General features: G+C 38.2%; 1 protein-coding gene across 3 annotated transcripts in view; it reads left to right on the top strand.

The window, feature by feature from the left end:
* Positions 1-13,501, top strand: part of ARID5B (AT-rich interaction domain 5B) — a 143,785-nt gene that overhangs the window by 103,140 nt on the left and 27,144 nt on the right. For 2 of the 3 annotated variants that reach the window (XM_032784472.2, XM_032784473.2), the window contains 2 exons: positions 5,064-5,268; positions 7,803-7,855. The exons of the other annotated variant lie outside the window; for it this stretch is intronic. In XM_032784472.2, the coding sequence (XP_032640363.1) occupies positions 5,064-5,268; positions 7,803-7,855 (258 nt within the window). The remainder of the gene's footprint in view (positions 1-5,063; positions 5,269-7,802; positions 7,856-13,501) is intronic. 3 annotated transcript variants of the gene reach the window in all.

Genomic DNA, 13,501 nt, shown 5'->3' on the forward strand with positions numbered 1-13,501 from the left:
TCGTAATGGTGTTGGAAATGGTTTTGTCTCATCTACACTTACCTGTAACTAGTAGTTGCACCCTTTTCTGCACTGAGGCAGGGCATCCCATTGTTGACTGCTTCCCAGGGAAGACGGAAGTGGCCTGTCAGCTCTTTCGTATCTGGAGCCCCACAGGTGAGGTAAATGGGAAAAGTGCTGGGATTTTGAACATTGAGTTTTGATCCTGTCGGGATTATGTACAAGACCAGCTCAGACCACATAGTAATAACCACTTGCTAAACTTCATGTTCTTAGCTGTCACTGAGTGATTAAAAAGCTTTCAAAGCCATTACGGCTCTAGTTTTCATTAAGCCTGTTTATCTTAACTATGAGCAAACAAGAGTGTGGACTTTTTCTATTACTTGACACACAAAGGCATTTGATTTGGTTTCAGTTCTGAATAAATTTCAGTTCAGGCAGCCTTTTAAAAACTGAATTACAACACTATATCAACAGTCCAGGGTTTGAGAGTTCTGTACCCACCCATCCACCAGGCAATGTGCCTGCTCTTGCATTTGATCTTTGTGCTGCCCTTTTTGTCCACCTTACACCAACTAGGAGTATCCTTGGATTGAAAGATACCGGGGGTAAAATCCTGGCCTCGCTGAAGTTTTCCTGTATAACTTCAATGGAGCCAAGATTTCATCCCAGGTGGGAAGAAATATCTCAAACTCTCTCTTTTATGAACAATGGCCTAAACTCTCCCAAGAATCCTGAGGCTTTAATATTTCATATGTTATCCTTGCTGTACAGATTTCCACAATTTTGGCGTATAGTTCGAACCTAACCACATCTGAAACTAAACCAGCCTGTTTTCTTGGTGTTGTGCTGCCACAGAAGTTCCCATTCAACGTCTATAAAAATAGGTTATAAGATTTGTTAAAATGGTCTGATCTGCCAGTTCCAAGAGGTGGAAGGATTAATTTGTTAAACATGGAAATTGTTCCCTAAATTAGTGTACTTATTACAACATCCCCTAGTGCAAATACTGAAATCAATTTCTCACTTCTTTTGTGTGGCAAGGGCTGGGAAATACGTTTATGTTACCAGCATATGCTCTTCCTAAAGTCACAGGTGGTCTGGCACACTATCAGACCTGAAGAGTTATTCTTAGATCTCCAACATTATCTAATTAAAATACTTTAATCTGGTTCTTTAGGGAACTGTGAGGTGCATATGTGGACTCTGTCAGAACAAAATGACTGTAAGATTTTATCCATGAGCGTTGTCCCCATTGTCAATAATTGGAAGATCTCCTTGCCATGAGTGATATATCCAGTGCTAGAGCATATAATAAAGACATGGATAGACATTTCCAGAGTTGTCATAGAAACACATCCCCATTCCTTATACCCACTTTCTCTATTCTCAGCCTCGTCCTGTTGGCAGTGGACTGTCATTTTTGCCACGGGGAATCAAGCTTTATTTTGGGTTGGAATTTTTCAAAGAGGCCTATGGGAATTAGGCACCCAATTCCAATTGAAAGTCTCTTTGAAAGTCCCAATCTTCACTTTAAAATTGAATGATCAGGGAAGGAGTTTAAAGTTCTCTGAACACACTCAAAAGGTAAATAATTTTCCCAGAGCCAACCATTATCAATCATGCAAATGAACTACTGTTAGCTGGTTCAGCTGGGTTGGGATAGCTTTCCCAGGGATCTGGAAAGTAACTGATAGTTTACTGCATCCAGGTGGAGTCTGGTCTCAAATATAGTGAAGGAGATACATCAAAGTAAGTGTGTGAGGATTCCACCTTCACTCACCTTCTATAAATGTGGTATGAGGAAATGTCTCAGATTTTTTAGAAAGAGATATGGGGAGACTGTCCAGGGTGGCTATAATGAAAAGAAGTTAAACTCCTACAGAAGAAATGTATAACTTTGGTTTTATAACAGAATCAGTAAGGTCCACTGAGAAGAATGCTGCAGAGAATGTGGCCAAGTAGGGTTTATTGTCCTTGTTCATTTCTTTATGCCTTTTGAGAAGTTTAAAAAAAAGAAAGTAGCTAACACTTGCAAACACCTACTAAATTGGATCCAAGATTGTGTTTAGAAAACTGGTTTTCTATCTTTTTTCATTTGCGGACCCCTAAAAATTTTGGATGGAGGTATATCGACTCCTTTGGAAATCTTAGGCATAGTCTGGGGAGCCCCAGAGGTCGGTGGGCCACAGGTTGAGAACCACTGGTTTAGAGGGATAAGAATTTTGGGTCAGTTTCTGATTTTGGTTATGGCAGTGTAAACATGGTGTAACTCCATTGACTTTAGTGGAGTTATGCTGGATTTATACGCGTTTAATCAAGAACAGAATTTGGCTCTGTGGGTCAGTTCATATTGCCTGTCACATGGAGGTGAAGTTCCAGAAACTAGGCTTGTGCCTGGAACATTGAGATTATGAAGCACTGCAGACTTTCTTAAGGGATCATCAAATCTGAGACTGCTCATGTGCCCTTCCTTGGCATTTTTTGGCTCCTTTGAGTTCTGCAGACACTTTGACCTCCCTGCGCTGTGTAGTGAGGTGGAGGAAGCTGTGTATTACATAAAGATTCCCCACTTCCAATTTATTTTTTTCATCCTATTTTCTTTATCCTCTCTTGTTTAATAGAGAATAACTTCCCTTACCATTAATTTGCTTTTGTGTGAATAAGGCTTCTTCTGACTTACCATTTATGTGTAAGCCATCATTGCTTGCTTGTATCACCCTATTTTAAAATAAAACATATTGAAAATGGGCTGATGGACTTTTTTCTAGCAAGTGTGTTTTGAAAATTAAAAATGCTTCCAGTCTGAGAATGTTTATTCCAAGTTTTATCCTGCAACAAATTTATGGCTCAATTAAAAAACCCTAGAAATTATTGAAATTATTATACTGGAAGATCTAACTTAGCATGCTGCATAGCACTGATAATGATAATGTAATATCAGCTTTGTATGGGGGATGCCTTTAAATAATTTTCCAGGTAACCAGAGTAAAAAAAAACCCGCAGGGAATTAGCATTCCAAACCAAAAAAAAATAAGGGCCTAATCTAAAGCCCATTGAAGTTAATGAAAAGACTTCCATTAGTTTCACTGTGCTCTCGATAGGGCTTAGATCTTTACAGACTCATCAGTAACAGTAAATATGACTAAAAGGCAAAACACAATATATTTCATCATAGGAAGAATATTTTCTAACATCAGACCAGAGAATATTGAGCGATACCGGGAAAGGACCTGGAAGGACGGATGGATAAAATAAATAAATAAATAAATCATCTCAGGGAAACCCCATTTTCTAATCCCAATGATTCTTTGTTGTGGAGACGTAAGGCTCCAAAATGCTATTCCCTTGAGTTTGCACAGAGAGGTTTCTCCAAGAAGACAGGGACCATGTTGGGGAAACTGCCGCCTTTTCCTTCCTTCATGCTCCCAGTTCAGCCATCCTCAGCCCACATAAGAAGAAGAAAGCTTCCTGCCCTCAATCATTGTTTTTAATGCTTTGGAAAAGAAACTTGCCTGTGCTGTTTAAAAAATGGTAGAAAAATGCAGAAGTGTTTGTAGGATGACTTCATTTGACATAACTAAAACATTTGATAATTTGACTCTGGTTTATTTTCTGTTTCTACATGGCACTTGCCTAACAATCTTCAGCTTCAAAGCACTTACTCCCAAAACAGAAGACGTGTGTGTAAATTTCCCATTTTACAAGAGGGGAAACTGAGTCACAATAAGATTAAATAACTTATCCCTGGCAACTCACAGCAACAGAGTGAATCAGTGCCAGTTAATCATTAAAATCCAAGGGCTCCTGACTCTCAGTCCAATGTTTATGCTACTAGTCCATGCTGTTCCCTCCAGGCACTGAAATGAAATAATTTGTTTATAATATCCCTTATCCCTTTCTGAAGACACAAGGAAGAATTCCACCCGGGTTATGGAAACATCGGAAAGTCTCTTGTAATGTGTACCTCTGTAGAAGAAAACAGTTTCCAAAATAAATCATGTAACCATCATCATCCCCTGTAGTAGAGTATTTTTTTATTACCAGTATTCGCTGGAAAAGTATTGGTCACACATTATAAAATAACCCCGGTTGGCTAACTTCCAAAACTAGTTTTTAATGTTCATTGTACTCTTCATTATCTAGAGACAAAAACTATTAACGGGTTGAAATTTAATTCATCAGCTGCAATATCATATCTGTATAAGGACTGCAGGATTAGTCTAATTCTTCTCTTGTTTTTCTTGTTTCCAATACTGGAGAATAAACATCGTTCCATATTGTTTACTCCCTTATTGGCACACTAATATCGTTGGCTGTATCAGCAGGAAAATGGGCAGTTGTGGGAGTTGTGTGTGTCTGGAGGCTGCTGATGGTATACATGGGAAAAGGGAGAAAATGGCTCACATTAAATGCCCCCCGATTCAACAAAGTATTTAATATTGAGCACATTCTTAAGCCCTGTTGCCTTAGGTCCAAAATCATATAGACCTGCCATTGCTGCGGAATGGGACTTTTGACTGGGTAAGGCCTGTAGAATTTGGCCTAATATTTTGATGGGCCAGAAAAAAAGTTGTGGCCTTTATGAGCATGATGCTGTCAGGTACTAGGCATTCCTGTGCAGTACTGAGACTCACACCTCCCCCTGAAATCAGTGAGAGTTGAGGGTGCTCACTGTCTCCCAGGAGCGCACAGCATCAAGCCGTAAAGGAGGGTGGTTATTCATCTTGCTGTTGTTTGATTGTCTGTGAGGGCTGGCAGCTCTCTGTGGAATAGTGATGGATAGTAATAAAAATACAGATTTGGAGAGAACATTGCTGCTGGGTCACAACAGTTTTTTAAATATGTGGCCATTTTAAAATGTTATGACTAAGATTCAGAGCAGGCAATAGCTCTATAAATAGCTTCCCCCTACCACCCTCAAGTCATTTGTGTGGTTTGGCCTTCCTATTAAAGAACACACTTGTTAAGCGAGGGTGTGGGAGCAGTTTGTTCATCTTTTAAATGCAAATTAAAGGTCAGCCAGTGACCCAGATCTGATATGACATCTTTTCGTTTTCCAGGTAAAATGTGAGGCTAAGTCATCTTTGCCCAAATCCAAAAGTAACAACAGCAACTGTAAAAAAGGTTCAAGTGAAGATAAGTCAAAGGTTGCTGTGGGTGAAGAGTGTAGAGCTGATGAGCAGGCTTTCCTTGTGGCACTTTATAAATACATGAAAGAAAGGAAAACACCCATTGAACGAATACCCTATTTAGGTTTTAAGCAGAGTAAGTATAATTTTTATCAAATGTTGACATTTTAGAACCGTTTGGCTTCTTTGTAGAAAACATTCATACACTGAGACTATTTTAAAACCTTTTTGGTTTTGTGACTGTGTTTATATTTACACATTTTTCCACTCCAGACATTTTACTGTTTCTTACTTCTAGATTTGCATCTCTTCCTTCTGGGGCAGTTGCTGCAGGATATTTATAGGTTTAAATCCACTGATTTTGACTAGAAATAGGCATGCTGAAAACTCTCTAGTTTTCTGTTTTGTAAATCTGCAGTATCTGTAATGCCTTTCTTCTGAGTTAATAATGTGACGTATGTTTATTGTGCCCAGATGTTCTTTATGAAAAGACAGATATTAAAGGGAGACATTTAAAGGAGGTCAAGAAAGGCACAAAAGGGATCATATTTTTAAGCCTAAAAATTTGTTTATAGGCAATAAATTACTGACTTCAGAGACTATAAAAATAGTCTGTATCTGTTTAATACAGAATACAATGTTTAGAATTGCTTTGGCATGTACAGTTTTTAGTGACACAATTTGTAAAACAATTGTAAGTGGAGAAGATGCAGTTGTAACTACATTCTGCATAAATATTGCATAGTAAGTAGGGCTGTTTCAGAGTTTACAACAAAATCTATACCTAGGATGTATGTGTGTGTCTAAATATAAATCTGTGTATGTGTATCTACATGTGTGTGTGTGTGTGTGTATATATATATATACACACACATATTATATATACAGTAGTAGGTATATATATAGACTGAATGGTACTTAAATTACTTTAAAGGGAGAAATCCATGGTTTGAAATATTATTTACTCGAATTTATCTCCAAAGATTAAAACCATGTGTTATTTTGATGAAGAATGTCAAACCTGTATGTTTTACATAACAATTTACATACCTAATAGCAATTGGCACTGATTGCAACAGACCTCTAGCAGCCATTATAAACTTATATAACTCTGAGTGATTACAATGTTTTGGCTGCTTGAAATAGAAGTGAAATTAATGTACTATGAACAGCTTTGTTGCATTATGCATTGATTCAGATTAAATCAAGGCCTAAGCAAAGCTCTCGATAGCTTTGAAATAGCTCAGGGTTCAATGAGACTTTCTGAGCATTTTATGTGGAAGAATGCCTTTTTATTTTCCGTTTATCCCACACGCCCCAAACCAGGAGATACTGTCAGTTCAAATGGTAAGAAAGGCCATTATTTCCAAAATACCCAGGTCTGTGGTAGGATCATATAATAATATTTAGCTGAACTGCATAGGGTTGCTTGACATACATTATTACAGTGGATAGGCCTAGTCCTGCAAGCACTTAAGCACGTGAGTTAATGTACTCCTGAGAGTAAATTTACTCACGTGTGTAAGTGTTTGCAGGACTGGCTCTATATTTGTCTGACATGATATGTGTAAATATTGCCAATATAAATAGGTTAGAGGGGAGAACCAGTATGTACATTACAAAAGAGAATTCCCCTGTAAGTGAACAAATTCTGTCCTCTTTGATCTGCTCCATTATTGATGACTCTGGCTTGAAATATTTGTATTAATGCCACTGGAAGTCGCCATGTGTTGCTGAAATCCTGTATAGGTCTTTAATACAGGATCACCATCAGTTACTCTTCTGTCAATTAAAAACACATAAATAAATAAAAGAACTAACACATCACATTATGGCCCTGCTCAGCTTGGGACAGGGGGGAGGCAGTCATGTGGAAGGAGGCATTATGCAGGAGGGAGTGCAAAGAAGAGTGGTTCTTGCTAGGCTGTATTGAAGGTGTTTCCTCTGTCCCCTCTCACCACTTCCACCACCATGTAGTCCTGTCAGTGCTTGATAGTGCACAAAAGGCAAGGCAGGGCCACCGCAACTCTGAAGTAATAAATATAGTGGTAATTCTATCTTGTCTCCACCTTTGAGCTTGCCAGCACTTGCAACCAAATTATGGCTGTCTATTGTACATGTGTGCTGATGTGCTAGGACAAATATGATGTCTGTGCATTCTCCCTCCATTAGTGCATTCTCACACGGCCCTATGGTTTATTGATTATGGAGGCCCTTATCTGAGCTACAGTAGATATAAGATATCATTGTTTAGAGAATGGTCGCTCTATATCACGTGGGCTGCAGCTCTTACTGATAACTCAAACTGTTTTAAAAAAATAGTAGTCTTTGTGCTAGTTTTTACTGTCAGAGTTATGGAAACTTGTAAAATGCAGCTATTATACTGTGTTTCTTATTAGAAAAGTAGAATAAACTCCATAACTCTGTCTAAATGTAATTTTCACTCCTAAATTTGTTTCTTCACATGTAATTTTTTCAAATATATAGTTAGGAGTAACATTTACTCTTCAAATTATGTAAATACCTTTTGTAAATTGTTTCTCAAAAGCTTTTTCAGGGTTTGTGAACATTTTTTTCTATTTTTCTTTAAAATAATTGTTTAATTTACATTTCTTTGAAATAAGTTGGTTAATGGAATGCTTATCTAAATACTTATTGTCCCTCTAACAGTTAACCTTTGGACTATGTTTCAAGCTGCTCAAAAACTGGGAGGATATGAAACAGTAAGTGTTTAAGTAACTTAAATGGAATAATTGTGCAATCTAACTTTCCCCTGTTAGAAAAAAAAATGTAAAAGCAAACAATCATTTACTGCATTTTAGAATAGCTGTACACATTGTGGGTTTATTGGACCATTTTTGGAAATGGTCCCAATTAGTTCCAGGTTTGGCAAAATTGTAAACTTGTCGTAAAAGCTACAAGTGGAAAACATATGTAACTCTTCCCTGTCAAGGAAATTAGTTAGGTCTGTAATTTTTTCCCATGTTGAGAAAGGGCTATTATTGTACAACAAGCCAAGATTGCATAAAAGAAATTTCACTTGGCAACATCTCTGACATCTGTTCATGTCTAATATGGGAAATGTATTAAAGGCTTTCAAAAGTAATCAGTATTGCCATTAAGGGATAGTATGTTGCTGTATCTTCTCCTTTTTGCTAGTGTAAAAGACCTTTATTAGACAAGGGTCAGTACCACATAAACAGGAAGTTATCAGAGTAATTCAGAAAAGTCTCTGACACTTTTTATCAGCTAACCATATCTGACAAGAGCAGTTTATTTTTAGCTCGCAGGAAAATTTGATGGCCATGGATTTTAGAACATGTATTTTGAACTAATAAAATATTAGAGCAACAAACTTAGATTAAAATCTTGAAATGAGAAGAAAGAGCTGCATTAATACCGCACATAGAGATGACATCTGTAATAAAAACCAATTGGCATAGGAAGATGTCGTCATTGGAAATATTTTCTTTGCACACAATGATCTGATTAAGTTGTGCAGTTCCTGCTGCAGTTGGCTGGGGGAAATTATTTTTGCTTTGTTTACGAAGTAATCTGGGATGTATCTGTACTGTTGAGAAATGACAAGAGACACAAAATCAAGAAATTCAAACTGATTTGAGCCAACATGTAATAAACACTCTTTCTTTCCACACAATAAAACATATTGTTCTATTAATTAATATCATCACTATACTGGGGTGGGTGTGGTGGAGATTTTGTGAAACCAAGCATCTAGTGTTCATAATAGAAATGTCTGATTTGGCTTTTATGATTTAGCTGCCTTTCATTAATCTACATGTAACATCTTTATTAAATACACCCAGATGTGTGTATGTTCCTGTGTGTGTGTGTGTGTGTGTGTGTGTATATGCAGAAATAGCTACCATAGATATACATCTACAGTAATTATGAGCTATGAGTAATTGCGCCAAGTTGTAAAATGCGCTGAAGGTAAGGACTGAAAACTTGAACCTGATCCAGAACACAAGAGAAGGCAGCGAAGGGATTTGAATATGAGAGTGACACGTTCAGAATGCTCAGGGAGGCAGATAATTTTCACAGCAATGGTTTGGATATATTTTCAGGGAATGAGGTTAGAAGCGGGGAAGGCCAACGTGGAGGAGTTTGCAGTAGGATAAGCAAGACATAAATGTGGGTTTTAGTGCCAGAATGAGAGAGGAAAGGATGGATTTAGGTGTGTTAAACAAGGTGAACTGGCAGGATTTGGGGAAATTCTGAATAAGTGGAGCAGAAGGAAGGCATTGACTAGGATGCCAAGATTGTGAGCCTGGGTGACAGGTAAAATAAATAGTGAGATTATCATCAGTAATGGAAAGGGGTAAGGGGAATGAGGGTCTGAGGGGAAATATGAGGCATATCACTGTTCAATATAAATTAGTGACAGTACATCGCTCTCTCAAATCTCTTGTTCTTTTTCATTAATAGATGTCTTCAAATGATGAGGGCATTCCTCATTTCCAGGAGAACAGGCTCATTGGGATTATTTAACTGACACTTAAACGGTGGTGTGTGCTGATCACAAAAATGTGTAAGCACAAAAGTAGGGTAGTTAGGAACTGGATGTGCAAAATGAATATAATTTTTACACCAGTTTGATATTCTGATATTTGATTTAGCTCTGGCATAATCTAGAATAACTCCCATTGAAGCCAGTGGGCCTGATCCACTCTTTTTGAAATCAGTGAGACTTATACTTTCTTATAGCAGAACTGAAGCATTGTCTTGCCCTGTGACCGATCAGGATGGTTTGGGTATAAATTAAATTTTGTATGTAGTGGGGGATGCTGCTTTAGCTGCATTTCCTACTACACCTCTTCCTCTGTCCAAACCCTCAGCATCTACAGTACACTCATAATCCTGAATGCTAAATTGAAGACTGTTAGAGTGTTTTGTCCCTTTCAACCACTTTCAGTCATTTTCTGACCCATTCACACCCTTACTCATCACCATGGAATTTAGCAAAGTGTAATTAATTGTGTTATTGTGTGCATTGATGAGAGATAAAAAAGGCCCCATGGGGCTAGAATGGGATGGATGGAAATATTTATTCTAGAATCATGGATAGACCTATTCACTCCCAAGTGTAAAATCTCAAGCAAATTAGTGATAGTGTAATTTATTAAGGACCAGATTTTGCCACCTATGTGCACACAGAGTATTCTAGTATGCAAGTAACTCCATGGGCACTGATAGAACTATCTGCATGGCAGGGACCTATTCAATTTAAAGAGTGGCAGAATTTGTCCTTAAATAAAGTATAAGTAGATCTAAATTAAATCTATCCTGTATTCTGATTATTAAGTAGTCCACTTGAATTTGTTTATTTTTGTTTGTCACCTTTAAATGTTCCCAAACTTCTCATGTGAGTTTGAGATAGTGGGATTATTTCAGGCTAGCCATTTACAGCTCCAGTTTTGGCACAATCACACACACAGGAAGAAATCTATGACCCAAATGGTATTAAACATGTGCTCCCTCCCTGTAATCAATGGGAGCTCTGAGTGTTCAACACTTTCTGAAAATCAGGCCAAATGGAGCCTTCAGAGTAAATGATTGTAGAGGTTGGATGAAAGAATTATTCTCCATGGCTTTCTGTGCTGCAAGTAGCTTCTGTTCACCTTTCTGTTTGGGGGCAATAAGAGCTAGCAATACTCCTACTGGAAACTTTCTTTTGCCTAGAAATAGGGGTTTTTTTGTCATAAAGAAAGAACACTTAGAAATATATAGCTATAGAACATGGGCGTGGTTTAAGGTAGCATGCATTTTACAAACAGAAAGCAAATATGGGTGTAATTAAAATTACCTTTTTGCATTTACAATGGCAAGTTGCCTGACTGCTGTTGACTAGAATGTGCAGATACTTTTTAATTGAAATAGCTGTAAAGTTTACATTCTCACATTCAGTGGAATAATTAAAGCTGGCAGATTTTATGTTCCCCACCCCACCCTCCCTATTCTGGCATGCAAACTCTTTTTAAAGAGTCCTAAAAGTGGTTACACACATTTACTGGTAAAGCAGAGATAGTATAATGGGCTGCAGTTAACTGATGTGGTTCGGCTCTCACATTCACTTAAGATCAGTGTAAGCCCATTGAGCCTGATTCTGATCTCACACTGGTGTAAAACCAGCATAACACCAGGTATTTTGCTAGTATCATCAGATCATTGTCAGTCCCAATGTGTCATTTATGTTTGTGCTTCTGCTAAAGATTCTCAGTGTCTTATTTGTAGTGAAGGGTCAGAATATTTTTATAATACCACAGTCACAGAATTACCAGTGCCATATAACTCTCACTGGCTCATAGTGCAAGCTAAATAAAACACAAAGGCTTGGCTAGTTCCTCACAAAATGGAGCCATCTCTTTTGAAACCCATGGGGGATCCACTTCCCTTCAAGGAAGCATTTAGGTTAGCTGATGAAATCGACATCTACCATAGTAATACAGTAAAAGCTGTGTTATCTGGCATGTTACCAAATGGAAAGCTCTAGAAACTGGCATTTCTGATATCTCATAAAAAGTCTGGTTGGAGCGGGGCTGGCAGACTTCCTACCTGGCTCCACATGGCTCCCTGGAAGTGGCAACATGTCCCTACTGCTGCTAGGCGGGGGAATGGCCACGGTGGTTCCGTGTGCTGCCCCCACCTCAAGCGCTGGCATGAGGCTCCACCTAGGAGCTGCGGAACATGTTGCTGTTTGTGGGGAGCCACCTGAGGTGAGTGCCACCTGGATCTGGCACCCCAAAATCCCTCCTGCACCCCAACTTCCACCCCTGGCCCCCTCTTGCACCCGAACTCTCTCCCTTCATTGGTAAATATAACTTAGTTAATCAGAATTTTTGACTAACTGGTACCCCCCCCTTCCTTCAACATGCTCAGTAACAAAGCTTTTACTGTATTAACAGTACTTTGCATAGTGCTTCTCACCTTAAGACCTTAGAGCACTTTACAAACATAAATGAATTAAAGCCTCACAACACCCCTGAAAGAAAGATAAAATTATTCAGTTTCTAGTGAATTAAATGTCACTGCAGCTGTACTACCTTCAGCTGGGATCTTGTCACTCTTCCTAAGCTAATCAAGGTCAGGCTGGAGCAGTTCTTAGATGGGAGACTTCCAGGGAAATTGAAGTGTTGACTGAGCTATTTTTGGTGAATCAGGAAGTGACACCTTTTTCTCTGAGTCAGCATTAGAGCATTACATCAGCATATTTAAAGGAGACACCGTGGTGCTAGATGTACTAACATACAGATGGGACGTAGGCACCTAAATTGCTTTTGAAAATAAGACTTACCCTAAGTAGCCTAGGAGCTTCTGAAAATGTTACCCAAGATCGTAAGGCATCAGTCACTGGTATTCCGGCTAAAATCCAAAATACATAATTAATTATTATATTCTGAATTAGCTGTGATACTCTTCTTTACTCTGTGCCCTAACTGTTCGCATAGTATTGCTATATGCTATTGAACCATTGCCACCTTTCACCCCAAAGATGCCTATACAGCAGTGGGATGCAGTCATATATATAGATATATAGATATATATAATGTATATGTTTTGTGCAAAATTAGTATCTAAAGGCCTTTGAGATATTGCTTGGAGGAAAGGTGCCATACAAACATGAGGTCAGCATCATGGCTGTTAAATCATTGTTAGGTATGCAGCATGAAATAAACAAATGCTAAACTTTGTGAGAAAGCGAGAGCTGGTGATGGGGATTATTGTGCAAAAGACTTTTTAAATGTTTTAAAGCAGAAGCATCTGTTAAAAGCTTTTCTATAAGCAGTCGTCGCCTTTTTCATATATATATATATATATAAGGTTGTTGCTTTTAATTTTGTCAGCCTGTGGCTGACATAGTAATGTGTAACTGATCATTGCCTCTGCCTTTGTTCTTATGATATCTGAATCTGACTTCACGCATCTGCATAGACTCATCTCTTTTTTAATTTTAAATTCTGTTAGCCAGGAATTATGTCATGGAGTTTTGAAAAGCTACAGGTCCTGGAATGGAGCACAAGAACTAACATTATTTAAGTATGTTTCATAGTAAATGTAGTCAGACATACTGCCTTTGTGTTAGGTAGCTAACAGTAGGTGTTGAAGGTAGGATACTGCAAAGAGTTCATTTTCTTTACTGCCCTAGGATTTCATAAATGTTTTCTACAATTACCACGGAGATTTGGTCTGAAGTGCCTGAAAAGTAGCCCTCTGTGTTCAGTCCTGTAAGATGCTTAGCATGGAAGGTATACACAATAGACTCAGCACCTTTCAGGACACGCTTACATCTTTGCACATGCACAACCTTGCATGCATATATCAGGCCATTTATGTAAAAAACTCAAGCA

Source organism: Chelonoidis abingdonii, chromosome 15 (assembly GCF_003597395.2).
Source record: "Chelonoidis abingdonii isolate Lonesome George chromosome 15, CheloAbing_2.0, whole genome shotgun sequence".
NCBI lineage: Eukaryota > Metazoa > Chordata > Testudines > Testudinidae > Chelonoidis > Chelonoidis abingdonii.